At 56.3% G+C, this 27,912-nt stretch overlaps 1 protein-coding gene across 1 annotated transcript; it reads right to left on the bottom strand.

The window, feature by feature from the left end:
* Positions 1-1,261: 1,261 nt before the first annotated feature.
* On the bottom strand, positions 1,262-26,813 carry dusp28 (dual specificity phosphatase 28). Its single transcript, XM_072474911.1, has 2 exons — positions 26,120-26,813; positions 1,262-6,102 (listed from the first exon to the last, which is right to left on the bottom strand). The coding sequence occupies exons 1-2, from the start codon at positions 26,462-26,464 to the stop codon at positions 5,983-5,985; spliced, it is 465 nt and encodes a 154-aa protein (XP_072331012.1). The 5' UTR covers positions 26,465-26,813; the 3' UTR covers positions 1,262-5,982.
* Positions 26,814-27,912: the final 1,099 nt, after the last annotated feature.

The following is a 27,912-nucleotide window of genomic DNA, read 5'->3' on the forward strand; positions in this document are numbered from 1 at the left end:
ATTTTCTGTTCTCCCAATCGTGTGTTTTCGGCCGTCCTGAGATATCCTTTAAAGCATGCCAGCCAGTGCTTGAAGGTTGCCGCTGAGTTCGCCTCGTGGGGGCTGAGTTGCAGACACTCCGGCTTGATTCAGAGCGCCATCCTTTTTAAAACTAGCTTATTAAATTGTTGCACGATCAATGACCACTAAAGTGAGGTTGTAGTCCAACTGAAGGCTTTAATAAGCTAGATGCTTCCCCCAGAAGCTCAGGTACAGCATGAGGGCTGCTGGGGCAGCACGGGCTCTTATACCCCGCCTAGCAGGGCGGAGCTACCATACATCTTGACCAATAGGAAGCATACAGTTTCTACCAATGGTGTTCCAGCATTACCAGGTATTGTAATACCTCTGCTACTACAGACACGAATCATCGGAAAACAGCACAGCAAGCAGAAAAAAAAGACGGAGTTTTCTCGGAGCTAACTCCCAACTTTGTTCAATGCAAATCTCCAGACGGGTTTTTACACATTTACTGCCTTACTGTGTTTTCATTTGGTATTTGAATCTGTTGTTGTGACTAGGGCTGCCTTTTTTCACCTATCAGGTTACTTCGAGATACAGTCATGTGGGAATACGGCCTCCTTGGATCTCATACGGCTCCACTTAACAAATCCCCTGGGGTTTTCTCATCGGGATATGTTCTGGAAGAAGCAAGAAATTTAAATTGTTTTGGAGTCCCACAAAGAAAAAAACAATTCAAGGGGGGAAAGGACATGCCCGTCAGTGCGCTCCTCCGCTTCTCCGGCAGCTTACTCATGCCCGCGGATTTCCCAACGGCGTGAGATGGCCACGATGGGGAAACCCCATTGGCCGGCTGCCGGAAGTGAAGATCCCGCTGCCAGCAGAGGCACGCCACATCGGAAAGCGGGGCCCCTTGATTCTCGATTTCGACACCAGGATGATGAGGGACTGGTTTAGCACCGTGGGCGAAACAGCTGGTTTGTAATGCCGAACAATGCCAGCGAGGCGGGTTCAATTCCCGTACCGGCCTCCCAGAACAGGTGCCGGAATGTGGCGACTAGGGGCTTTTTACAGTAACTTCATTGAAGCCTACTTGTGACAATAAGTGATTATTATTATCATTATATGTGTAATGCGGTGTAAATTTTCAACACAGGAGAGTTCAGCTCATCAGCACCATTGTGAAAAGAATCAAAGAGAACGAGACGAGAAAGGCAGAAAGAGAAAAGATAGGTAGGAATTGGAAAATAGAATCGGCGTGTGGTGTCACCTGAGTTTTATTTTAACATGACATGACAAATAGTTGGTACGTTCACCTCTGTTTTATAGAGGGGCAAATGAATGACACTATTAGTGACAACAAAATACATTGCATCATTTGACCTGTTGCATCAACTACTACTTAATTTATATATCACCTTTAAAGTAATAAAATATCCCAAATATCACAGGAGTGTTACCAACAAGATTTGACTCCGAGCTACACAAGGTATTAGGTCAGATGACCCAAAAGCTTGGTCAGAGAGGTAGGTTTTAAGGAGCGTCTTGAAGGAACAAAATGAGTTGGAGATAGGGAGGTGTAGGGAGGGAATTCCAGAACTTAGAGCCTGTAGCTGAGGGCGCAGCCTCTGATGTTGGAGCGATTAAACTGAGGAACGTGCAAGAGGGCAGAATTAGAGGCGCGTAGGTATCTCGGAGAGTTGTGGGGTGGGGCTGGTGGAGATTACAGAGATCAGGAGGGGCGAGACCATGCAGGGATTTGCAAACAAGGATGAGAATTTTAAAGTGAGTTGTTGCTTCACCGGGAGGCAGTGTACGTCAGCGAGAACACGGAGTGGTGGGTCAAATGGACTCGGCGTGGCTTAGGACATGGGTAGCAGAGTTTGGAATGACCTCAAGTTTACAGAGGGAAGTGTGGGAGGCCAGGCAAGATTGTATTGGAGTGACCAGGTTTAGAGGTAACAAAGATATAGGCAGGGGGATGGGAACCGATGTAGGAAGTCAGTGGGGATGGAAACAAAAGGCAGGAAGGGAGAGTGTGTAAAGCATGACCAGAGACAGCAGGGCAGAGAGCAAGGAAAGTCTACATTAAACTCCATTTATTTCAATGCAAGGGGCCTGATGGGCAAAGCGGATGAACTCAGGGCATGGATGGGCACATGGGACTGGGATATTATAGCTATGACTGAAACATGGCTAAGGGAGGGGCAGGACTGGCAGCTCAATGTTCCGGGGTACAGATGCTATAGAAAGGATAGAACAGGAGGTAAGAGAGGAGGGGGAGTGGCGTTTTTGATTAGGGAGAACATCACGGCAGTACTTAGAGGGGATATATCCGAGGGTTCGCCCACTGAGTCTATATGGGTGGAACTGAAAAATAAGAAGGGAGAGATCACCTTGATAAGACTGTACTACAGACCCCCAAATAGTCAGCGGGAAATTGAGGAGCAAATATGTCAGGAGATTACAGATAGCTGCAAGAAAAATAGGGTGGTAATAGTAGGGGACTTTAACTTTCCCAACATTGACTGGGACAGCCATAGCATTAGGGGCTTGGATGGAGGGAAATTTGTTGAGTGTATTCAGGAGGAATTTCTCATTCAGTATGTGGATGGACCGACTAGAGAGGGGGCAAAACTTGACCTCGTCTTGGGAAATAAGGAAGGGCAAGTGACAGAAGTGTTAGTGAGGGATCACTTTGGGACAAGTGACCATAACTCCATTAGTTTTAAGATAGCTATGGAGAATGATAGGTCTGGCCCAAGAGTTAAAATTCTTAATTGGGGCACGGCCAATTTTGATGGTATCAGACAGGAACTTGCAGAGGTAGATTGGGGGAGACTGTTGGCAGGCAAAGGGACGGCTGGTAAATGGGAGGCTTTTAAAAATGTGTTAACCAGGGTTCAGGGTAAGCACATTCCCTTTAGAGTGAAGGGCAAGGCTGGTAGAAGTAGGGAACCCTGGATGACTCGAGATATTGAGACTCTGGTCAAAAAGAAGAAGGAGGCATATGACGTTCATAAACAACTGGGATCAAGTGGATCCCTTAAAGAGTATAGAGATTGCCGAAATAGAGTTAAGAGGGAAATCACGAGGGCAAAAAGGGGACATGAAATTGCTTTGGCAAATAATGCAAAGGAGAATCCAAAGAGCTTCTACAGATACATAAAGGGAAAAAGAGTAACTAGGGACAGAGTAGGGCCTATTAAGGATCAACAAGGACATCTATGTGCAGAGCCACAAGAGTTGGGTGAGATCCTGAATGAATATTTCTCATCGGTATTCACGGTGGAGAAAGGCATGGATGTTAGGAAACAAAGGGAAATAAATAGTGATGTCTTGAGAAGTGTGCATATTACAGAGGAGGAGGTGCTGGAAGTCTTAAAGCGCATCAAGGTAGATAAATCCCCGGGACCTGATGAAATGTATCCCAGGATGTTGTGGGAGGCTAGGGAGGAAATTGCGGGTCCCCTAACAGAGATATTTGAATCATCGGCAGCCACAGGTGAGGTGACTGAAGATGGGAGAGTAGCGAATGTTGTGCCCTTGATTAAGAAGGGCAGCAGGGAAAAGCCTGGGAACTATAGACCGGTGAGCCTAATGTCTGTAGTAGGTAAGTTGCTAGAAGGTATTCTGAGAGACAGGATCTACAAGCATTTAGAGAGGCAAGGACTGATTTGGGGCAGTCAGCATGGCTTTGTGCGTGGAAAATCATGTCTCACAAATTTGATTGAGTTTTTTGAGGGAGTGACCAAGAAGGTAGATGAGGGCAGTGCAGTAGACGTTGTCTACATGGACTTTAGCAAAGCCTTTGACAGGGTACCGCATGGTAGGTTGTTGCAGAAGGTTAAAGCTCACGGGATCCAGGGTGAGATTGCCAGTTGGATTCAAAATTGGCTGGACGACAGAAGACAGAGGGTGGTTGTAGAGGGTTGTTTTTCAAACTGGAGGCCTGTGACCAGTGGTGTGCCTCAGGGATCGGTGCTGGGTCCACTGTTATTTGTGATTTATATTAATGATTTGGATGAGAATTTAGGAGGCATGGTTAGTCAGTCTGCAGATGACACCAAGATTGGTGGCACAGTGGATAGTGAAGAAGGTTATCTAGGATTGCAACGGGATCTTGATCAATTAGGCCAGTGGGCCGACGAATGGCAGATGGAGTTTAATTTAGATAAATGTGAGGTGATGCATTTTGGCAGATCGAATCAGGCCAGGACCTACTCAGTTAATGGTATGGCGTTGGGGAGAGTTATAGAACAAAGAGATCTAGGAGTACAGGTTCATAGCTCCTTGAAGGCGGTGTCGCATCGTGGACAGGGTGGTGAAGAAGGCATTCGGCATGCTTGGTTTCATTGGTCAGAACATTGAATACAGGAGTTGGGGCGTCTTGTTGAAGTTGTACAAGACATTGGTACGGCCACACTTGGAATACTGTGTGCAGTTCTGGTCACCCTATTATAGAAAGGATATTATTAAACTAGAAAGAGTGCAGAAAAGATTTACTAGGATGTTACCGAGACTTGATGGTTTGAGTTATAAGGAGAGGCTGGATAGACTGGGACTTTTTTCCCTGGAGCGTAGGAGGCTTAGGGGTGATCTTATAGAGGTCTATAAAATAATGAGGGGCAGAGATAAGGTAGATAGTCAACATCTTTTTCCAAAGGTAGGGGAGTCTAAAACTAGACGGCATAGGTTTAAGGTGAGAGGGGAGAGATTCAGAAGGGCCCAGAGGGGCAATTTCTTCACTCAGAGGGTAGTGAGTGTCTGGAATGTGCTGCCAGAGGTAGTAGTAGAGGCGGGTACAATTGTGTCTTTTAAAAAGCATTTAGATAGTTACTTGGGTAAGATGGGTATAGAGGGTTATGGGCCAAGTGCGGGCAACTGGGACTAGCTTAATTGTAAAAACTGGGCGGCATGGACTGGTTGGGCTGAAGGGCCTGTTTCCATGCTGTAAACTTCTATGATTCTATATGTGTTTTCATGTAATGTTGCAAAAGGGCAGCATGTAGATGGGAAATAGGAGGGTGCAAGGTTAGATCCATGGAGGACACAGAAGTAACTGTGCCAGGAGCAGCAAGATAAACCATTGCAAGTGACTCTCTGACTACGATTGAACTGATAAGAATGGAAATGGGTGAGAGCCCCACTCAGCTAGGCTACACTGGAGAGGTGTTGGAGGAGAATGGTGAGGTCAACCAGGTGAAGACAGGTGGCGAAGGATGAGGAGGGATAGTTTACCCTAATCACATAGGATGTCATATGGGACTTTGATGTGAGCCGTTCTGGATTGTGATGGGGCAAAAATATTATCAAGAGGATTCTAAATGATGTTCTGGGAAGGATGCGTGCAGATTTGGAACTCTCTTCCTGAAAAGGCAGTGCAAGCAGAGTCTTTGAATATTTTTAAGGCAGAGGTGGATACATTCTTGGGTAAGCAAGGGGGTGATAGCTCATTAGGGATAAGGGGTGGTAGTCATGCAGATTTGAGCTTCCGATCAGATCAGCCATGATCTTATTAAATGGCGGAGCAGGCTCGAGGGGCCACATGGCCTACTCCTGCTCCTTGTTGGTAGATTTGTATTTGGGAGGTGACAACAGATTCAAGGACTTTGGAGAGGAAAGGTAAATTGGAGAGGGACAGTAGCTCACAATGATGGGGCCGAGGGTCAATATTCTTGAGACCTGTCCCTTGCAAACTTTCCACCCCCAAAGTATTTTGTTACTTTAGGGCTGTAATGGCACAGAATCTGCAGAATCTCACCACAATGGATTATAGAACTGCACAGTGTCAGAATATACTGTGGCCAGATGGAATTGTAATGCGATTCTTCCTTGACACAGTGAACCAGTAGCAAAATAAGGCAAAACAACTGGTCATCTTACAGTAGCAGTAGCATTCAATTTTGATTCTCTATGATATCAGTAAAGCAGGTCTCAAGGGAACAAGTCAGTGGATGGCTGCTGTGCTGCTTGAAGCATTCATCCACTGGTTGAAGAATTAGCCCCAAGCTGCCTCGATTGAAGTTCACATTCAAATCTTTGAAGCTGGACCCAGAAACCCTCATTGGGTTCCACCACTGGCCTGGCTGACTTCACGTGCTGCAAAAATAAAACACAGTGGCAGGTTTAAAATAAGTCAGTCAGGCTCTCCAGGGGGAAACATTGACTGATGTGATTCACCTCACTGGCTAAGGAGCCAATTATATTAGTCCCACTTTAACCCTAGCAGGCACCACCTAACTCAGGCCAGCCCAACAGCCCAGCTTGGCTCTTCTAGATAGGTTTGGCTCAGCACCAAGGTGGGCATTTTGGTTTCCCGCCAAAAGGTCTGCCGATTCTGAACAGTTCAGGTTCATACTGGAAAGTCAAACTGGACAATAGCAGAAGCCCAACAGGACAGTAAGCAGGAATATCACAGGCCTGAGAGCAGAGTTAGATTGCAGAGGTCCTAGAACATGTCCCCTGAGCCTGATGGGATATATCCTGGGATTCTTTGGGAGGTGAGGGATGAGATTGCAGAGCCTTTGACTTTGATCTTTATGTCCTCACTGTCTACAGGAATAGTGCCAGAAGACTGGAGAGAGGCGAATGTTGTCCCCTTGTTCAAGAAAGGGAATAGGTATAACCCTGGGAATTATAGGCCGGTTAGCCTCACTTCGGTCATAGGTAAATTATTGGAAAGGGTCCTGAGGGATAGGATTTATGATCATTTGGAAAGATACAGCTTAATCCAGGATAGTCAGCATGGATTTGTGAGGGGCAAGTCTTGCCTCACAAGTTTGATTGTATTCTTTGAGGAGGTAACTAAGCACACAGATGAAGGTCGAGCAGTTGATGTCGTATACATGGATTTTAGTAAGGCGTTTGATAAGGTGCCCCATGGTCGGCTCATGCAGAAAGTAAGGAGGCATGGCATAGAGGGAAATTTGGCCAATAGTAACTGGTTATCACATAGAAGACAGTGGGTGGTGGTAGATGGTAAATTTTCATCCTGGAGCCCAGTCACCAGCGTTGTACCACAGGGATCAGTGCTGCGTCCTCTGCTATTTGTGATTTTTATCAATGACTTGGAGGAGGGGGCTGAAGGGTGGGTCAGTAAATTTGCTGATGACACCAGGATTGGTGGAGTAGCGGATAATGTGGAGGGTTGTCGTAGGCTGCAAAGAGACATTGATAGGATGCAGAGCTGGGCTGAAAAGTGGCAGATGGAGTTTAATCCTAATAAGTGCGAGGTGATTCATTTTGGTCGGACAAATTTGAATGCGGATTACAGGGTCAACGGCAGGGTTCTGAGGTATGTGGAGGAACAGCGAGATCTTGGGGTTCATGTCCATAGATCTCTGAAAGATGCCACTCAAGGGGATAGAGCCGTGAAGAAAGCCTATAGTGTGTTAGCATTGATTAACAGGGGGCTTGAGTTTAAGAGCCGCGGGATTATGCTGCAACTGTACAAGACCTTGATTAGACCACATTTGGAGTATTGTGTGCAGTTCTGGTCACCTCACCATCGGAAGGATGTGGAAGCATTGGAATGGGTGCAAAGGAGATTTACCAGGATGCTGCCTGGATTGGAGGGTAGGTCGTATGAGGAAAGGTTGAGGGAGCTAGAGCTGTTCTCATTGGAGTGAAGGAGGATGAGAGGTGACATAATTGAGGTGCAGGAGATGATGAGAGGGATAGATAGAGTGGACGTTCAGTGACTTTTTCCTCGGGTAGATGTAGCTGTTACAAGGGGGCATAACTATAAGGTTCGGGTTGGGAGACATAGGAGGGATGTCAGAGATAGATTCTTCACTCAGAGAGTGGTTGGGGCGTGGAACACACTCCCAGCTATGGTAGTGGAGTCGAACACTTTAGGAACTTACAAGCGGTTATTGGATAGATATATGGAGTGCACTAGAATGATTGGGAGTAGGTTGATTTGATCTTAGTTTCAGACTAGTTCGGCACAACATCGAGAGAAGCTCGCTGGTATGGAGGCCCGGGAGCACAGCGAGAGCAGTGGAGGCCCCGGGAGCACAGCGAGAGCAGTGGAGGCCCCGGGAGCACAGCGAGAGCAGTGGAGGCCCCGGGAGCACAGCGAGAGCAGTGGAGGCCCCGGGAGCACAGCGAGAGCAGTGGAGGCCCCGGGAGCACAGCGAGAGCAGTGGAGGCCCCGGGAGCACAGCGAGAGCAGTGGAGGCCCCGGGAGCACAGCGAGAGCAGTAGAGGCCCCGGGAGCACAGCGAGAGCAGTAGAGGCCCCGGGAGCACAGCGAGAGCAGTGGAGGCCCTGGGAGCACAGCGAGAGCAGTGGAGGCCCCGGGAGCACAGCGAGAGCAGTGGAGGCCCCGGGAGCACAGCGAGAGCAGTGGAGGCCCCGGGAGCACAGCGAGAGCAGGGGAGGCCCCGGGAGCACAGCGAGAGCAGTGGAGGCCCCGGGAGCACAGCGAGAGCAGTGGAGGCCCCGGGAGCACAGCGAGAGCAGTGGAGGCCCGGGAGCACAGAGAGAGCAGTGGAGGCCCGAGAGCACAGCGCGAGCAATGGAGGCCCGGAGAGCACAGAGAGAACAGTGAAGTCCCCAAGACACAGAGAGAGCAGTGGAGGCCCGAGAGCACAGCGAGAGCAATGGAGGCCCCGAGAGCACAGCGAGAACAGTGAAGGCCCCGAGAGCACAGAGAGAGCAGTGGAGGTCCCGGGAGCACAGAGAGCGCAGTGGAGGCCCAGGAGCACAGAGAGAACAGTGAAGGCTCCGAGAGCACAGAGAGAACAGTGAAGGCTCCGAGAGCACAGAGAGAGCAGTGAAGGCCCCGAGAGCACAGAGAGAGCAGTGGAGGCCCCGAGAGCACAGAGGGAGCAGTGGAGGCCCCGAGAGCACAGAGAGAGCAATGGAGTCCCCGAGAGCACAAAGAGAACAGTGAAGTCCCCAAGACACAGAGAGAGCAGTGGAGGCCCGAGAGCACAGGGAGAGCAATGGAGGCCCCGAGAGCACAGGGAGAACAGTGAAGGCCCCGAGAGCACAGCGAGAGCAGTGGAGGCCCAGGAGCACAGAGAGAACAATGAAGGCCCCGAGAGCACAGAGAGAGCAGTGGAGGCCCCGAGAGCACAGAGAGAGCAGTGGAGGCCCCGAGAGCACAGAGAGAGCAGTGGAGGCCCCGAGAGCACAGAAAGAGCAATGGAGTCCCGGGAGCAGAGAGAGAGCAATGGAGTCCGGGGAGCACAGAGAGAGCAGTGGAGGCCCGGGAGCAAAGCAAGAGCAGTGGAGGCCCCGAGAGCACAGCGAGAGAAGTGGAGGCCCCGAGAGCACAGAGAGATCAGTGGAGTCCCGGGAGCACAGAGAGAGCAGTGGAGGCCCCGAGAGCACTGAGAGATCAGTGGAGGCCCGAGAGAACAGCGCGAGCAATGGAGGCCCCGAGAGCACAGAGAGAACAGTGAAGGCCCTGAGAGCACAGAGAGAGCAGTGGAGTCCCGGGAGCACAGAGAGAGCAGTGGAGGCACGAGAGCTCAGAGAGGGCAGTGGAGGCCCCGAGAGCACAGAGAGAGCAGTGGAGGCCCCGAGAGCACAGAGATCAGTGGAGGCCCCGAGAGCACAGAGCGAGCAGTGAAGGCCCCGAGAGCACGGAGAGAGCAATGGAGGCCCCGGGAGCACAGAGAGAGCAGTGGAGGCCCCGCGAGCACAGAGAGAGCAGTGGAGTCCCGGGAGCACAGAGAGAGCAGTGGAGGCCTCGAGAGCACAGCGAGAGCAGTGGAGGTCCGAGAGCACAGAGAGGGAAATGAAGACCCAAGAGAACAGAAAGAGCAGTGTAGGCCCGGGAGCAGAGAGAGCAGTGGAGACCCAGGAGAATAGAGAGAGCAGTGGAGGCCCGGGAGCACAGAGAGAGCAGTGGAGGCCCCGAGAGCACAGAGAGAGCAGTGAAGGCCCCGAGAGCACAGAGAGAGCAGTGGAGGCCCGGGAGCACAGAGAGAGCAGTGTAAGCCCAGGAGCACAGAGAGAGCAGTGTAAGCCCAGGAGCACAGAGAGGGCAGCGAAGGCCTCGAGAGCACAGCGAGAGCAGTGGAGGTCCGAGAGCACAGAGAGGGAAATGAAGACCCGAGAGAACAGAAAGAGCAGTGTAGGCCCGGTAGCAGAGAGATCAGTGGAGGCCCGAGTGCACAGAGAGATCAGTGGAGACCCCGAGAGCACAGAGAGAGCAATGGAGGCCCCGAGAGCACAGAGAGAACAGTGAAGGCCCCGGGAGCACAGCGAGAGCAGTGGCGGCCCCGAGAGCACAGAGAGAGCAGTGGAGGCCCCGAGAGCACAGCGAGAGCAGTGGAGGCCCCGAGAGCACAGCGAGAGCAGTGGAGGCCCCGAGAGCACAGCGAGAGCAGTGGAGGCCCCGAGAGCACAGCGAGAGCAGTGGAGGCCCCGAGAGCACAGAGAGAGCAGTGGAGGCCCCGAGAGCACAGAGAGAGCAGTGGAGGCCCCGAGAGCACAGAGAGAGCAGTGGAGGCCCGGGAGCACAGAAAGAGCAGTGAAGGCCCCGAGAGCACGGAGAGAGCAGTGGAGGCCCGAGAGCACGTAGAGAGCAGTGGAGGCCCCAGAAGCACAGTGAGAGCAGTGGAGGCCCCGCGAGCACAGAGAGAGCAGTGAAGGCCCCGAGAGCAAAGAGAGCGCAGTGGAGGCCCAGGAGCACAGAGAGAGCAATGGAGGCCCCGAGAGCACAGCGAGAGCAGTGGCAGCCCCGAGAGCACAGAGAGAGCAGTGGAGTCCCGGGAGCACAGAGAGAGCAGTGGAGGCCCCGGGAGCACAGAGAGAGCAGTGGAGGCCCCGGGAGCACAGAGAGAGCAGTGGAGGCCCGGGAGCACAGCGAGAGCAGTGGCAGCCCCGAGAGCACAGCGAGAGCAGTGGCAGCCCCGAGAGCACAGCGAGAGCAGTGGAGGCCCCGAGAGCACAGCGAGAGCAGTGGAGGCCCCGAGAGCACAGCGAGAGCAGTGGAGGCCCCGAGAGCACAGCGAGAGCAGTGGAGGCCCCGAGAGCACAGCGAGAGCAGTGGAGGCCCCGAGAGCACAGCGAGAGCAGTGGAGGCCCCGAGAGCACAGCGAGAGCAGTGGAAGCCCCGAGAGCACAGCGAGAGCAGTGGAGGCCACGAGAGCACAGCGAGAGCAGTGGAGGCCCCGAGAGCACAGCGAGAGCAGTGGAGGCCCCGAGAGCACAGCGAGAGCAGTGGAGGCCCCGAGAGCACAGCGAGAGCAGTGGAGGCCCCGAGAGCACAGCGAGAGCAGTGGAGGCCCCGAGAGCACAGCGAGAGCAGTGGAGGCCCCGAGAGCACAGCGAGAGCAGTGGAGGCCCCGAGAGCACAGCGAGAGCAGTGGAGGCCCCGAGAGCACAGCGAGAGCAGTGGAGGCCCCGAGAGCACAGCGAGAGCAGTGGAGGCCCCGAGAGCACAGCGAGAGCAGTGGAGGCCCCGAGAGCACAGCGAGAGCAGTGGAGGCCCCGAGAGCACAGCGAGAGCAGTGGAGGCCCCGAGAGCACAGCGAGAGCAGTGGAGGCCCCGAGAGCACAGCGAGAGCAGTGGAGGCCCCGAGAGCACAGCGAGAGCAGTGGAGGCCCCGAGAGCACAGCGAGAGCAGTGGAGGCCCCGAGAGCACAGCGAGAGCAGTGGAGGCCCCGAGAGCACAGCGAGAGCAGTGGAGGCCCCGAGAGCACAGCGAGAGCAGTGGAGGCCCCGAGAGCACAGCGAGAGCAGTGGAGGCCCCGAGAGCACAGCGAGAGCAGTGGAGGCCCCGAGAGCACAGCGAGAGCAGTGGAGGCCCCGAGAGCACAGCGAGAGCAGTGGAGGCCCCGAGAGCACAGCGAGAGCAGTGGAGGCCCCGAGAGCACAGCGAGAGCAGTGGAGGCCCCGAGAGCACAGCGAGAGCAGTGGAGGCCCCGAGAGCACAGCGAGAGCAGTGGAGGCCCCGAGAGCACAGCGAGAGCAGTGGAGGCCCCGAGAGCACAGCGAGAGCAGTGGAGGCCCCGAGAGCACAGCGAGAGCAGTGGAGGCCCCGAGAGCACAGCGAGAGCAGTGGAGGCCCCGAGAGCACAGCGAGAGCAGTGGAGGCCCCGAGAGCACAGCGAGAGCAGTGGAGGCCCCGGAGCACAGCGAGAGCAGTGGAGGCCCCGAGAGCACAGCGAGAGCAGTGGAGGCCCCGAGAGCACAGCGAGAGCAGTGGAGGCCCCGAGAGCACAGCGAGAGCAGTGGAGGCCCCGAGAGCACAGCGAGAGCAGTGGAGGCCCCGAGAGCACAGCGAGAGCAGTGAAGGCTCCGAGAGCACGGAGAGAGCAGTGGAGGCCCCAGAAGCACAGAGAGAGCAGTGGAGGCCCCGGGAGCACAGTGAGAGCAGTGGAGGACCCGGGAGCACAGTGAGAGCAGTGGAGGCCCCGGGAGCACAGAGAGAGCAGTGGAGGCCCGGGAGCACAGAGAGAGCAGTGGAGGCCCGGTGGCACAGAGAGAGCAGTGGAGGCCCGGTGACACAGAGAGAGCAGTGGAGGCCCGGGAGCACAGAGAGAGCAGTGGAGGCCCGGGAGCACTGAGAGAGCCGTGGAAGTCCGGGAGCACAGAGAGAGCAGCGGATGTCCGGGAGCACAGAGAGAGCAGCGAAGGCCTCGAGAGCACAGCGAGAGCAGTGGAGGTCCAAGAGCATAGAGAGGGAAATGGAGGCCCGAGAGCACAGAGAAAGCAGTGGAGGCCCCGAGAGCACAGAGAGAGCAGTGGAGGCCCCGAGAGCACAGCGAGAGCAGTGGAGGCCCCGAGAGCACAGCGAGAGCAGTGGAGGCCCCGAGAGCACAGCGAGAGCAGTGGAGGCCCCGAGAGCACAGCGAGAGCAGTGGAGGCCCCGAGAGCACAGCGAGAGCAGTGGAGGCCCGGGAGCACAGAGAGAGCAGTGAAGGCCCCGAGAGCACGGAGAGAGCAGTGGAGGCCCCAGAAGCACAGAGAGAGCAGTGGAGGCCCCAGAAGCACAGAGAGAGCAGTGGAGGCCCCAGAAGCACAGAGAGAGCAGTGGAGGCCCCAGAAGCACAGAGAGAGCAGTGGAGGCCCCAGAAGCACAGAGAGAGCAGTGGAGGCCCCGGGAGCACAGAGAGAGCAGTGGAGGCCCCGGGAGCACAGAGAGAGCAGTGGAGGCCCGGGAGCACAGAGAGAGCAGTGGAGGCCCGGGAGCACAGAGAGAGCAGTGGAGGCTCGGGAGCACAGAGAGAGCAGTGGAGGCTCGGGAGCACAGAGAGAGCAGTGGAGGCCCGGGAGCACAGAGAGAGCAGTGGAGGCCCGGGAGCACAGAGAGAGCAGTGGAGGCCCGAGAGCACAGAGAGAGCAATGGAGTCCCGGGAGCACAGAGAGAGCAATGGAGGCCTTGAGAGCACAGAGAGAGCAGTGGAGGCCCCGAGAGCACAGAGAGAGCAATGGAGGCCCCGAGAGCACAGAGAGAGCAGTGGAGGCCCGGGAGCACAGAGAGAGCAATGGTGTCCCGGGAGCACAGAGAGAGCAGTGGAGGCCCAGGAGCACAGAGAGAGCAGTGGAGGCCCAGAGAGAACAGTGAAGACCCCAAGACTCAGAGAGAGCAGTGGAGGCCCGAGAGCACAGCGAGAGCAATGGAGGCCCCGAGAGCACAGCGAGAACAGTGAAGGCCCCGAGAGCACAGAGTGAGCAGTGGAGGCCCAGGAGCACAGAGAGAACAGTGAAGGCCCGGGAGCAGAGAGAGAGCAGTGGAGGCCCCGAGAGCACAGAGAGAGCAGTGGAGGCCCGGGAGCACAGAGAGAGCAATGGAGTCCCGGGAGCACAGAGAGAGCAGTGGAGGCCCGGGAGCACAGCGAGAGCAATGGAGGCCCCGAGAGCACAGCGAGAACAGTGAAGGCCCCGAGAGCACAGAGAGAGCAGTGGAGGCCCAGGAGCACAGAGAGAACAGTGAAGGCCCCGAGAGCACAGAGAGAGCAGTGGAGGCCCCGAGAGCACAGAGAGAGCAGTGGAGGCCCCAAGAGCACAGAGAGAGCAGTGGAGGCCCGGGAGCACAGAGAGAGCAGTGGAGGCCCCGGGAGCACAGAGAGAGCAGTGGAGGCCCGGGAGCACAGCGAGAGCAGTGGCAGCCCCGAGAGCACAGAGAGAGCAGTGGAGTCCCGGGAGCACAGAGAGAGCAGTGGAGGCCCCGAGAGCACAGCGAGAGCAGTGGAGGCCCCGAGAGCACAGCGAGAGCAGTGGAGGCCCCGAGAGCACAGCGAGAGCAGTGGAGGCCCCGAGAGCACAGCGAGAGCAGTGGAGGCCCCGAGAGCACAGCGAGAGCAGTGGAGGCCCCGAGAGCACAGCGAGAGCAGTGGAGGCCCCGAGAGCACAGCGAGAGCAGTGGAGGCCCCGAGAGCACAGCGAGAGCAGTGGAGGCCCCGAGAGCACAGCGAGAGCAGTGGAGGCCCCGAGAGCACAGCGAGAGCAGTGGAGGCCCCGAGAGCACAGCGAGAGCAGTGGAGGCCCCGAGAGCACAGCGAGAGCAGTGGAGGCCCCGAGAGCACAGCGAGAGCAGTGGAGGCCCCGAGAGCACAGCGAGAGCAGTGGAGGCCCCGAGAGCACAGCGAGAGCAGTGGAGGCCCCGAGAGCACAGCGAGAGCAGTGGAGGCCCCGAGAGCACAGCGAGAGCAGTGGAGGCCCCGAGAGCACAGCGAGAGCAGTGGAGGCCCCGAGAGCACAGCGAGAGCAGTGGAGGCCCCGAGAGCACAGCGAGAGCAGTGGAGGCCCCGAGAGCACAGCGAGAGCAGTGGAGGCCCCGAGAGCACAGCGAGAGCAGTGGAGGCCCCGAGAGCACAGCGAGAGCAGTGGAGGCCCCGAGAGCACAGCGAGAGCAGTGGAGGCCCCGAGAGCACAGCGAGAGCAGTGAAGGCCCCGAGAGCACGGAGAGAGCAGTGGAGGCCCCAGAAGCACAGAGAGAGCAGTGGAGGCCCCGGGAGCACAGTGAGAGCAGTGGAGGCCCCGGGAGCACAGAGAGAGCAGTGGAGGCTCCGGGAGCACAGAGAGAGCAGTGGAGGCTCCGGGAGCACAGAGAGAGCAGTGGAGGCCCGGTGGCACAGAGAGAGCAGTGGAGGCCCAGGAGCACAGAGAGAGCAGTGGAGGCCCGGGAGCACAGAGAGAGCAGTGGAGGCCCGGGAGCACTGAGAGAGCAGTGGAAGTCCGGGAGCACAGAGAGAGCAGTGGATGTCCGGGAGCACAGAGAGAGCAGCGAAGGCCTCGAGAGCACAGCGAGAGCAGTGGAGGTCCAAGAGCATAGAGAGGGAAATGGAGGCCCGAGAGCACAGAGAGAGCAGTGGAGGCCCCGAGAGCACAGAGAGAGCAGTGGAGGCCCCGAGAGCACAGCGAGAGCAGTGGAGGCCCCGAGAGCACAGCGAGAGCACTGGAGGCCCCGAGAGCACAGCGAGAGCACTGGAGGCCCCGAGAGCACAGCGAGAGCACTGGAGGCCCGAGAGCACAGAGAAAGCAATGGAGTCCCGGGAGCACAGAGAGAGCAATGGAGGCCCTGAGAGCACAGAGAGAGCAGTGGAGGCCCCGAGAGCACAGAGAGAGCAATGGAGGCCCCGAGAGCACAGAGAGAGCAGTGGAGGCCCGGGAGCACAGAGAGAGCAATGGTGTCCCGGGAGCACAGAGAGAGCAGTGGAGGCCCCGAGAGCACAGAGAGAGCAGTGGAGGCCCCGAGAGCACAGCGAGAGCAGTGGAGGCCCCGAGAGCACAGCGAGAGCACTGGAGGCCCCGAGAGCACAGCGAGAGCACTGGAGGCCCCGAGAGCACAGCGAGAGCACTGGAGGCCCCGAGAGCACAGCGAGAGCAGTGGAGGCCCCGAGAGCACAGCGAGAGCAGTGGAGGCCCCGAGAGCACAGCGAGAGCAGTGGAGGCCCGGGAGCACAGAGAGAGCAGTGAAGGCCCCGAGAGCACGGAGAGAGCAGTGGAGGCCCCAGAAGCACAGAGAGAGCAGTGGAGGCCCCAGAAGCACAGAGAGAGCAGTGGAGGCCCCAGAAGCACAGAGAGAGCAGTGGAGGCCCCGGGAGCACAGAGAGAGCAGTGGAGGCTCGGGAGCACAGAGAGAGCAGTGGAGGCTCGGGAGCACAGAGAGAGCAGTGGAGGCCCGGGAGCACAGAGAGAGCAGTGGAGGCCCGGGAGCACAGAGAAAGCAATGGAGTCCCGGGAGCACAGAGAGAGCAATGGAGGCCCTGGGAGCACAGAGAGAGCAGTGGAGGCCCCGAGAGCACAGAGAGAGCAATGGAGGCCCCGAGAGCACAGAGAGAGCAGTGGAGGCCCGGGAGCACAGAGAGAGCAATGGTGTCCCGGGAGCACAGAGAGAGCAGTGGAGGCCCAGGAGCACAGAGTGAGCAGTGGAGGCCCAGAGAGAACAGTGAAGACCCCAAGACTCAGAGAGAGCAGTGGAGGCCCGAGAGCACAGCGAGAGCAATGGAGGCCCCGAGAGCACAGAGAGAGCAGTGGAGGCCCGGGAGCACAGAGAGAGCAATGGAGGCCCTGAGAGCACAGAGAGAGCAGTGGAGGCCCCGAGAGCACAGAGAGAGCAATGGAGGCCCCGAGAGCACAGAGAGAGCAGTGGAGGCCCGGGAGCACAGAGAGAGCAATGGTGTCCCGGGAGCACAGAGAGAGCAGTGGAGGCCCAGGAGCACAGAGAGAGCAGTGGAGGCCCCGAGAGCACAGAGAGAGCAGTGGAGGCCCCAAGAGCACAGAGAGAGCAGTGGAGGCCCGGGAGCACAGAGAGAGCAGTGGAGTCCCGGGAGCACAGAGAGAGCAGTGGAGGCCCGGGAGCACAGCGAGAGCAGTGGCGGCCCCGAGAGCACAGAGAGAGCAGTGGAGGCCCCGAGAGCACAGCGAGAGCAGTGGAGGCCCCGAGAGCACAGAGAGAGCAGTGGAGGCCCCGAGAGCACAGAGAGAGCAGTGGAGGCCCCGAGAGCACAGAGAGAGCAGTGGAGGCCCGGGAGCACAGAAAGAGCAGTGAAGGCCCCGAGAGCACGGAGAGAGCAGTGGAGGCCCGGGAGCACAGAGAGAGCAGTGAAGGGCCCGAGAGCACGGAGAGAGCAGTGGAGGCCCCGAGAGCACAGAGAGAGCAGTGGAGGCACCAAGAGCACAGAGAGAGCAGTGGAGGCCCGGGAGCACAGAGAGAGCAGTGGAGTCCCGGGAGCACAGAGAGAGCAGTGGAGGCCCGGGAGCACAGCGAGAGCAGTGGCGGCCCCGAGAGCACAGAGAGAGCAGTGGAGGCCCCGAGAGCACAGCGAGAGCAGTGGAGGCCCCGAGAGCACAGCGAGAGCAGTGGAGGCCCCGAGAGCACAGCGAGAGCAGTGGAGGCCCCGAGAGCACAGAGAGAGCAGTGGAGGCCCCGAGAGCACAGAGAGAGCAGTGGAGGCCCGGGAGCACAGAGAGAGCAGTGAAGGCCCCGTGAGCACGGAGAGAGCAGTGGCGGCCCAGGAGCACAGCGAGAGCAGTGGAGGCCCCGAGAGCACAGAGAGCAGTGGAGGCCCCGAGAGCACAGCGAGAGCAGTGGAGGCCCCGAGAGCACAGCGAGAGCAGTGGAGGCCCCGAGAGCACAGAGAGAGCAGTGGAGTCCCGTGAGCACAGAGAGATCAGTGGAGGCCCGAGAGCACAGCGCGAGCAATGGAGGCTCCGAGAGCACAGAGAGAACAGTGAAGGCCCTGAGAGCACAGAGAGAGCAGTGGAGTCCCGGGAGCACAGAGAGAGCAGTGGAGGCCCGAGAGCTCAGAGAGAGCAGTGGAGGCCCCGAGAGCACAGAGAGAGCAGTGGAGGCCCCGAGAGCACAGAGGGAGCAGTGGAGTCCCGGGAGCACAGAGGGAGCAGTGGAGGCCCCGAGAGCACGGAGAGAGCAGTGGAGGCCCCGGGAGCACAGAGAGAGCAGTGGAGGCCCGGGAGCACAGAGAGAGCAGTGGCAGCCCCGAGAGTACAGTGAGAGCAGTGGAGTCCCGGGAGCACAGAGAGAGCAGCGGAGGCCCCGAGAGCACAGCGAGAGCAGCGGAGGCCCCGAGAGCACAGCGAGAGCAGCGGAGGCCCCGAGAGCACAGCGAGATCAGTGGAGGCCCCGAGAGCACAGCGAGAGCAGTGGAGGCCCCGAGAGCACAGCGAGAGCAGTGGAGGCCCCGAGAGCACAGCGAGAGCAGTGGAGGCCCCGAGAGCACAGCGAGAGCAGTGAAGGCCCCGAGAGCACGGAGAGAGCAGTGGAGGCCCCAGAAGCACAGAGAGAGCAGTGGAGGCCCCGGGAGCACAGAGAGAGCAGTGGAGGTCCCGGGAGCACAGAGAGAGCAGTGGAGGCCCGGGAGCACAGAGAGAGCAGTGGAGGCCCGGTGGCACAGAGAGAGCAGTGGAGGCCCGGGAGCACAGAGAGAGCAGTGGAGGCCCGGGAGCACAGAGAGAGCAGTGGAGGCCCGGGAGCACAGAGAGAGCAGTGGAGGCCCGGGAGCACTGAGAGAGCAGTGGAAGTCCGGGAGCACAGAGAGAGCAGTGGATGTCCGGGAGCACAAAGAGAGCAGCGAAGGCCTCGAGAGCACAGCGAGAGCAGTGGAGGTCCAAGAGCATAGAGAGGGAAATGGAGGCCCGAGAGCACAGAGAGAGCAGTGGAGGCCCCGAGAGCACAGAGAGAGCAGTGGAGGCCCCGAGAGCACAGCGAGAGCAGTGGAGGCCCCGAGAGCACAGCGAGAGCAGTGGAGGCCCCGAGAGCACAGCGAGAGCAGTGGAGGCCCCGAGAGCACAGCGAGAGCAGTGGAGGCCCCGAGAGCACAGCGAGAGCAGTGGAGGCCCCGAGAGCACAGCGAGAGCAGTGGAGGCCCCGAGAGCACAGCGAGAGCAGTGGAGGCCCCGAGAGCACAGCGAGAGCAGTGGAGGCCCCGAGAGCACAGCGAGAGCAGTGGAGGCCCCGAGAGCACAGCGAGAGCAGTGGAGGCCCCGAGAGCACAGCGAGAGCAGTGGAGGCCCCGAGAGCACAGCGAGAGCAGTGGAGGCCCGGGAGCACAGAGAGAGCAGTGGAGGCCCCAGAAGCACAGAGAGAGCAGTGGAGGCCCCAGAAGCACAGAGAGAGCAGTGGAGGCCCCGGGAGCACAGAGAGAGCAGTGGAGGCCCCGGGAGCACAGAGAGAGCAGTGGAGGCCCCGGGAGCACAGAGAGAGCAGTGGAGGCCCGGGAGCACAGAGAGAGCAGTGGAGGCCCGGGAGCACAGAGAGAGCAGTGGAGGCTCGGGAGCACAGAGAGAGCAGTGGAGGCTCGGGAGCACAGAGAGAGCAGTGGAGGCCCGGTGACACAGAGAGAGCAGTGGAGGCCCGGGAGCACAGAGAGAGCAGTGGAGGCCCGGGAGCACTGAGAGAGCAGTGGAAGTCCGGGAGCACAGAGAGAGCAGTGGTAGTCCGGGAGCACAGAGAGAGCAGCGAAGGCCTCGAGAGCACAGCGAGAGCAGTGGAGGTCCAAGAGCATAGAGAGGGAAATGGAGGCCCGAGAGAACAGAGAGAGCAGTGGAGACCCAGGAGTACTAGAGAGCAGTGTAGGCCCAGGAGCACAGAGAGAGCAGCGAAGGCCTCGAGAGCACAGCGAGAGCAGTGGAGGTCCGAGAGCATAGAGAGGGACATGGAGTCCCGAGAGAACAGAGAGAGCAGTGGCGGCCTCGAGAGCATCGAGAGGGAAATGGAGGCCCAAGAGAACAGAGAGAGGGCAGGGTCTGTTTAGCACAGGGCTAAATCGCTGGCTTTGAAAGCAGACCAAGGCAGGTCAGCAGCATGGTTCAATTCCCATAACAGCCTCCCCAAACAGGCGCCGGAATGTGGCGACTAGGGGCTTTTTACAGTAACTTCATTGAAGCCTACTTATGACAATAAGCGATTTTCATTTCATTTCATTTCAGTGGAGACCCAGGAGTACTAGAGAGCAGTGTAAGCCCAGGAGCACAGAGAGAGAGCAGCGAAGGCCTCGAGAGCACAGCGAGAGCAGTGGAGGTCCGAGAGCTTAGAGAGGGAAATGGAGGCCCGAGCGAACAGAGAGAGCAGTGGAGACCCAGGAGTACTAGAGAGCAGTGTAGACCCAGGAGTACAGAGAGCAGTGGGAGCCCAAGAGCACAGAGAGAGCAATAGAGACCCAGGAGCACAGAAAGAGCAGTGCAGGCCCGGGAGCACCAAAAGAGCACTGTAGGCCCGGGAGCAGAGAGAGAGCAGTGGAGACCCAGGAGTACAGAGAGCGCATGTCAAGGCCCAAGACTACGGCGAGAGCTGTGGGGGCCCAGGAGTACAGAGAGAGCAGTCAAGGCCTAAGAGTACAGCGAGAGCAATGGAGAACCAGGAGCAGAGAGAGAACAGTGAAGGCCCCGAGAGCACAGAGAGAGCAGTGGAGGCCCAAGAGCACAGAGAGCACAGTGGAGACCTAGAGACCACAGAGAGAGCAGTGGAGGCCCGGGAGCACAGAGAGAGCAGTGGAGGCCCCAGAGCACAGAGAAGACAGTGAAGACCCCGAGAGCACAGAGAGAGCAGTGGAGGCCCCGAGAGCACAGAGAGAGCAGTGGAGGCCCGAGAGCACAGCGAGAGCAGTGGAGGTCCGAGAGCACAGCGAGAGCAGTGGAGGTCCGAGAGCATAGAGAGGGACATGGAGGCCCGAGAGAACAGAGAGAGCTGTGGAGGCCTCGAGAGCACAGAGAGAGCAGTGGCGGCCTCGAGAGCATAGAGAGGGAAATGGAGGCCCAAGAGAAGAGAGAGAGGCCAGGGTCTGTTTAGCACAGGGCTAAATCGCTGGCTTTGAAAGCAGACCAAGGCAGGTCAGCAGCATGGTTCAATTCCCATAACAGCCTCCCCTAACAGGCGCCGGCATGTGGCGACTAGGGGCTTTTTACAGTAACTTCATTGAAGCCTACTTGGAGGCCCGAGAGCACAGAGAGAGCAGTGGAGGCCCAAGAGCACAGCGAGAGCAGTGGAAGCCCGGGGGCACAGCGAGAGCAGTGGAAGCCCGGGGGCACAGCGAGAGCAGTGGAAGCCCGGGGGCACAGAGAGAGCAGTGGAAGCCCGGGGGCACAGAGAGAGCAGTGGAAGCCCGGGAGCACAGAGAGAGCAGTGGAGGCCCGAGAGCACAGAGAGAGCAGTGGAGGCCCAAGAGCACAGAGAGAGCAGTGGAAGCCCGGGAGCACAGAGAGAGCAGTGGAGGCCCAAGAGCACAGAGAGAGCAGTGGAGTCCCGGGAACACAGCGAGAGCAGTGGAGTCCCGGGAGCACAGCGAGAGCAGTGGAAGCCCGGGAGCACAGCGAGAGCAGTGGAAGCCCGGGAGCACAGCGAGAGCAGTGGAAGCCCGGGAGCACAGAGAGAGTGGTGCCCCAGCTGCGTGTTTCCTGGCAGCGCGCCGTTCGCTGGCGTCGGGATTCTAACTCCTGCTGCTTGTCAATGGGATTTCTCATTGAAGGCATCTCACGTCGCCGGAAAATCTACGGGCAGATGTTCGCTGCCAGCAGGAACAGAGAATCCCAACGGACAGAGTATTCCGGCTCTGCTATGTGGCTAAACCATGCTCTTTGTTTCCGATGCAAACAGCACAAAGACATTTGTGTTACTCATTAATGTAAATCATTGTATTGCCTAAACAATGTGAAATGTGCTGTTGAGCAGCTGCATGCCTGAGCGAGGGCATGCAATCGTGAGGGAGTAGCACCCGCTAAATATAACATGCGCCTCTTGAAGGGAAGGGTATTGTGGAAGGAGCAGATGCCAGGCGTCACTAGACAATTGATTCCGAAACAGAAATGATTGAGTATTCTGGTCCCCAAGGGGTGGGATGGCAGGTTGGGGGATGGCATAAAATTGCAACCCATCAACTGCCCACCCTCACCAACCCCATGGATATTTTACCAGCGGTAGGGGATGTCAGGAATCTGTGCATCAATGGGCCAATTGAGGCCCTAAAGTGCCCAGATTTCACCTGACAATGTTGTTACCAAGCTTGGGGGGGGGGGGGGGGGGGGGGCCGCTGATGGGTGTAAATTTGCAATTTCTGCTTTCCTCCTCCCCCCCGTCCCTCAACACAAATCTACCTTTACACATTTCTCCTTTCAGATTCCTGAGAGCTGAAACCTGCTCGGGCCTTGGTGGAGGAGAAGGAGGTGGAAGAACAGGAAGTGATGAAGGAGTGACGCCATCACTCTCAGACTCCCAGCCACACCATTGATTAGATCCTGGAGCTTGCACATGGTGAGATGCCGGGCCTGGGTGGCCTACAGTCAGAGCCAGGGGATAAGTACAGCACAAGTGCCAATTCACAAGAGTGCACGTGCTCTCTTGCAGAGGACTCAAATGAAAACTGTGGTGGGATGGCCGAGGGAAAATGGCTGATAGGAATGCACAATGAAATGCTTCGCACAATCGGAAGTCTGCTGTGAAACGTGCACTCAATATCAAGGAGCGTGGAGGAGTCCAACGTGGCACAAGACTTTGTCCAGAGCTTGGAGCCTATCCTTTCTAGAGTGTACATGGTGTCCAACTCCATCTCCAGACTTGTGCACTCAACCATGACTGGTGTCTCGGCTTCCATTGCAGCAGAAGCAGAAATCAAGCATCGCCTACTCTGACAGCTCAGTCTAAAGTCAGGCAAAGTCAGCTTGCTGTTATGCAAACCTGGGCTGATTACCACAAGCTGCATAATTCTGACACACCCTCCCTTCAAGTGCACTAAAGGCCTCACCAAGGTGCCGCCCAGCAGGGTTCGCACCAGAGGCACGCACGCGCCAGGGATGCCGTTTTGGTTGGAAAGTGACACTGGCAGCACAGAAAAGCCACAAGCTACAGAGCAAAGGGAAAGCACTCCAGATCAAGCAGGAAGAACCCCTGCCTGAGTTGCTATCGTAGCATTTTTATTCGCACACAGTAAATATGGCGATGGGTTTCTTCAAATGTCAGACAACAGACCGACAAAAAAATGCCTTGTATTAACCATTTTGGAAACGTTACCAACAATTATAGTTTAAAACAGCATAGCAAAGTAAATCAGCAGTAAACAAGGAAAAGGGTGAACCTAACCTTTGGAGCAATTTAATTAAATTAATGGATTTACTTGAAGACCCCTCCACCTTTCAGTCCTAATGCTCACAACACTTCCTCATTGATTTCTATAAAAGCAATTTGGTCAATAGCATTACATCTACTGAGAACATCTAGTGCAGAAACATTAAACTCTGAGGGAACAAAGTGCAGCTGTCCATTACCCACAATGCAAGAGTGAACCGAAGGCTGCCTGCTGCCCTCGGTTGCTGTAGAAACCATCCCATTAATCTTGTGGGCCAGCTTCCACAGCAGGCACAGTGGTTTATTGTTCCTCTCCAGTTTCCTCCTGATCTTTCCCGAAGTTGCTGACTCATAACTGGCATTGATTTACGCTTGACATTGGCCCTTCTTGTGACCATTCCCCACAAACAAACTTAGAGGGTAGATTTTGCTGGGCTGTTCGCTCGTAATAGCAGGAGTTAGGCCGATCCATTCCTCGAGCCTGCTCTGCCATTCAATTAAGCCATGGCTGGCCTGCACACCATTTCCATGCATTCTCCATTGTGCCATATTGCTGGTACCCTTACCTACCAGAAATATCAAATTCAGTCTCAAATGCTCCAGCATCCAGAACTTTCTGAGAGAGCTGTCAGATTTCTGCTGCCTTTTGTGTGAGAAAATGATTCCACATTTCTCTCCTGGATAGTTTGGTCCTGTCAAAATATACATCTCTGTCTGCATTGTGATGGCTCCTTCCTACGACACAACAGATGGGCGCTGCGCCGAGTTCCACACCCGCCACCCAACCATGGTGTCCCGCCTCACACAATGCTTCCTCCGGACGTGCCCTACCACGAGGCCACCGATCTACCAGCAATCCTGCCGACCTCTGCGACAACCGCATTGGCGGCGGCCCCTGATCCACCCTTGAGACGGTCAACCAGAATTTGTCACCCGCCGCAGAGACTAAACTTATAGACTGAAGTTTTGCACAATGGTGTTACCTTATCGTTTCGACCTCTGTAAATATCATATTTTACCATTTCATCTGCCCTGTATCTGCACTAGCGACACCTTCCTGTGTACATAAGGTCATTTTAGCACATTCTGTATATAGTCACGCACATATACACATCCACACGCACATGCACCTTAATACACATCCACACGCACATGCACCTTAATATTTATTATCTCAACACACACAATACAAAACAAAAAATAAGGGGGAGATGTCATAATATACATCTATGTTAATATACATCAGTGATTGACACACAGGATGACCAGTAAGCACACAGAACAGAGCAGCCAATCACCAGACAGGATACAACCACTATAAAGCAAGAGGGCACCAGTTTTCCCGCTCTCACGGGACCCAGCCTCTGGGACAGTCAGAGTTAGTGAGCTGGCCAGTGCAAACACCATGTGGTAGCTCGGTTAGTCTGGTCAGGCTAGTGTCAGGTCTCCAGTCATGTCAGCATAGTGTCAACCCACAGTTGAAAATGTATAATAGTTTAGATGTTAAATAAAATAGTGTTGCATTTTATCAAGTGTTGGAGGTCTGTCTCTCACGACACTGCATCAAGTGCAGTCCACATCGACCCAGCCTACCCAACACATCAGGTTCTATCTTTCAGAATGTGACCTCTCGTTCTCGACACCCCCACCCCATCCTCGATCATGCCCCAACGCCCCTCCCCCCACCGCCAACTCCGCAATCAGAGGAAATAGTTTCTTATCGGACCATTTTAACATTTTAAACACCTTAATCAAAGCATCCCTCAAGCGTCAAAATCCAAGGGGATGGGTGTCATGGCAACCTGGACCTATCTTTGCCCGATGTGCACGCATCCATGCTATCGAGCACGAGTCACTGGACAGCAATAAGGTGTGCAAAAACCAAGCTAGGTTCAATCCCTCATGCATGTCAAGGTGTCTGATCTTAGGCAAGGCTTCTGCAATTGGCTTCGGTGCCCCCAGGCTGGGGTGGGAGAGTTGGGTTCCCATTCCTGATTATCATCCAGTGATTGCTGCTGGAGATTGAACGCACGTGGGCAGCAAAGTCTTAAATTGGGCTACAGGTGTGCTGCCCTCCATGCTCGAATAGCCTTGGGTCACTCACTTAGAGGGCTGTTGGAAACCATGGGACCATGTCCCACAAAGAGCAGAGCAGAGAGAAACTGGTCGAAAAGGAGTCGGCCTTTTTGTCAAGAAGTTCTGGTCGACCATCATAAACCATCGGCGATGGACCTCAGCTGGAATATTGCCCAATTATGAAATCAACTGTTCACGTCAAGGCCTTGGAAAGATGCAGTGGACATTTATTTGAATTGGACCCTAGATGAGAGCTTTCAGTTATCTGGAGAGAAGTTCTCCTGAGAGGAAAGAAGGATAAGTGGGAGATTTCATGGAGGTGTTCACAACTATGGGTCTTTGATGAAATGAAAAAGTCACCATAATCCCAGGGGACCTTAAACTGAGAGAGCTGGCAGGTGGCGATTTAACGTGAGGGTCACCACATCTCAGGCCAGGGGCAAGGTTGAGATCATGGATCACCTCAGGCGGTACGGGGATTGAACCCGTGCTGTTGGCCTCGCTCTGCATTACGAACTAGCCAACTGAGCTAACTGACCTCGCAGAGGCTTTGACAAAGTGCGGAGGGAGAAACTGTTTCCAGTGGCAGGAGGGGTGGTGCGGCGGGGGGGCAGCCAGGGGGAACAGATTGAAAGGTTACTTGCAAAAGAATCTGAGGCCGGAAAAGTGATGTTATCATGTTTTGGAACACTTGCCGAAAAGGACTGTGGATACAGATTTGATAGGAAATTTCAATGGGGAATTGGATGAATACTGAATACACTAGTGGGCAAAACATGGGAGTGAAACCAATTGGGTCACTCCTTCAAAGAGCCGGCATAGAACTCAGAATACACTCCAGAAGGGAAAAAACATTAAAACGGAGAAATAAGAATACTGGTCTGAACTATTTTTTTTTTCCTTCTGGGACTGCCTGATTGTAAGTTGTCCTCCTATTGCGGAACACTCACAGAGGGGTGTGTCGGCAGTGGAAGTGATGGATGGTGATGCCAATGTCCACTGGGAGTTCCCAGCACTTTTCGCTCTGGGATGCAGTCTGTTTACGGCGCACTCACCTCGAATGCTTCCTGGAGGCAGAGGTGCCTGTGCTTCATGAGGTAAGCCGTGCAGATGGCCGCAGATCTGCTCCGGCCATTCTTGCAGTACACCAGGGTCCTGCCGCCCGCTCTCCCCGCATTTTCGATCGCGTCAGCACACCGGTCAAAGTATTTGTAGAGATTCTCAGCCGGGTCGTCAAAGACCGGCACCCGCATGGTGCTGATCTTCAGGCCCGGGAAGGGCTGCTGTTTCGACACATTGATGCAAAAAGTCACCCCCTCTCTCGAGAGCAGCTCATCGTCGCAGGCCGATCGGGAATTACTAATCAGCAATGAGTCCGTGAGCTTGCACAGCTGAAGCATTTAACAAGAGAACAAACAGGCACCGCCAATCAAAAGTGAAGCCGAGTTTTGACGGGGAACCCTGTGGAATGACCTGTCTCCTGGAGGTATCAGAACTCAGCCCCTATGGCCCTTCATCTCGGTCAAGTAACATTCAGTGGCTGCAGTGGGACGAGGAAATAATGGGGACATTCTTTGCACTTGGAGCGCATCCCTCCGAAAGCTGCCTTGTACTCCCAATGTGAAGTGTGTGTGTAATGCATCTGCTACACTTGCAGTCAAGTCATTGCTTAGGAGGATTCCACTAGGTCCTAATGCCACCTGTTTTGAAATACCAGCAGCACAATATTTTCTCTTGAAAGAACTCGGCAGGATTCTCCGTCGGCGGGATCCTTCGCTTCGCTGGCAGCGCACTCACGGCCGCGGATTTCCTGACGGGGTGGCCACAATGGGACAATGGGTAACCCCATTGGCTGGCTCCTGGGACGCAGGATCCCGCTGCCGGTGGGGGAGGGGGGTGGCATGCCGCAAAACGGGTCTGGCCAGACGGAGAATCCTGCCCAAAGGAAACGTGAAATAAATAAACATTATGTGGTCATTTTCATTGTTTTTTCTCCCATCCCACCGTCTTTTAATATCTCACCCACACGGCTATTCATTGTGTTATTAAGAGCATTTTGGGTTTTTTATTCTTCCTTTCATGGGGATGTGGCCGTCACTAGGATTCACTGCCCATCCCTAAATGCGTTTGAACTGAGCGCCTTGCTGGACCATTTCAGAGAGGAGTTAAGAGTCAACCAGATTTCTGTGGGTCAGGAGTCATGTATAGGCCGGACTAGGTACGAATGCCAGAGTTCCTTCCCGAAAGGCCCATAGTGAACCAGATGGGATTTTACAGCAATTGATAATAGTTTCATGACTAGCACCACTGATAATAAAAGCGACGCAGACCACTCCGGCGTCGGGCAGACCAGAAGTTGCAGAATCCTCCGCACTTCCGGGGGCCAGGCCGGCGGCGGAGCGGTTGACGCCGCGCCAACCGCCGCCGAAGAGCCAGCACGAGTTATCGCATGTTCAGAACTGCCGGCATGTTCCACACATGCGCAGACCGGCCGGCGTATTCTAGCACATGCGCAGGGGAGTGTCTTCTCCGCGCCGGCCAAGACGGAGCCCAACAGAGGCCGGCGCGGAAGGAAGGAGTGCCCACATGGCACAAGCCCGCCTACAGCTCAGTGGGCCCCGATCACGGGCCAGGCCACCGTGGGAGCCCCCCCGGGGCCGGATACCCCCGCACCGCCCCAAGGACCGCGCCAGCCGGCCTACCAGCCAGGTCCCGCCGTGTGGGACCATGTCCAATCCACGCCGGTGGGACTGGCCAGAAACGGACGACCGCTCGGCCCATCGGGGCCTGGAGAATTGCTGGGGGGCCGCTGCCAACGGCCCCCAACCAGCGTGGCGTGATCCCTGCC

This window comes from Scyliorhinus torazame, chromosome 14 (genome assembly GCF_047496885.1).
Source record: "Scyliorhinus torazame isolate Kashiwa2021f chromosome 14, sScyTor2.1, whole genome shotgun sequence".
NCBI lineage: Eukaryota > Metazoa > Chordata > Chondrichthyes > Carcharhiniformes > Scyliorhinidae > Scyliorhinus > Scyliorhinus torazame.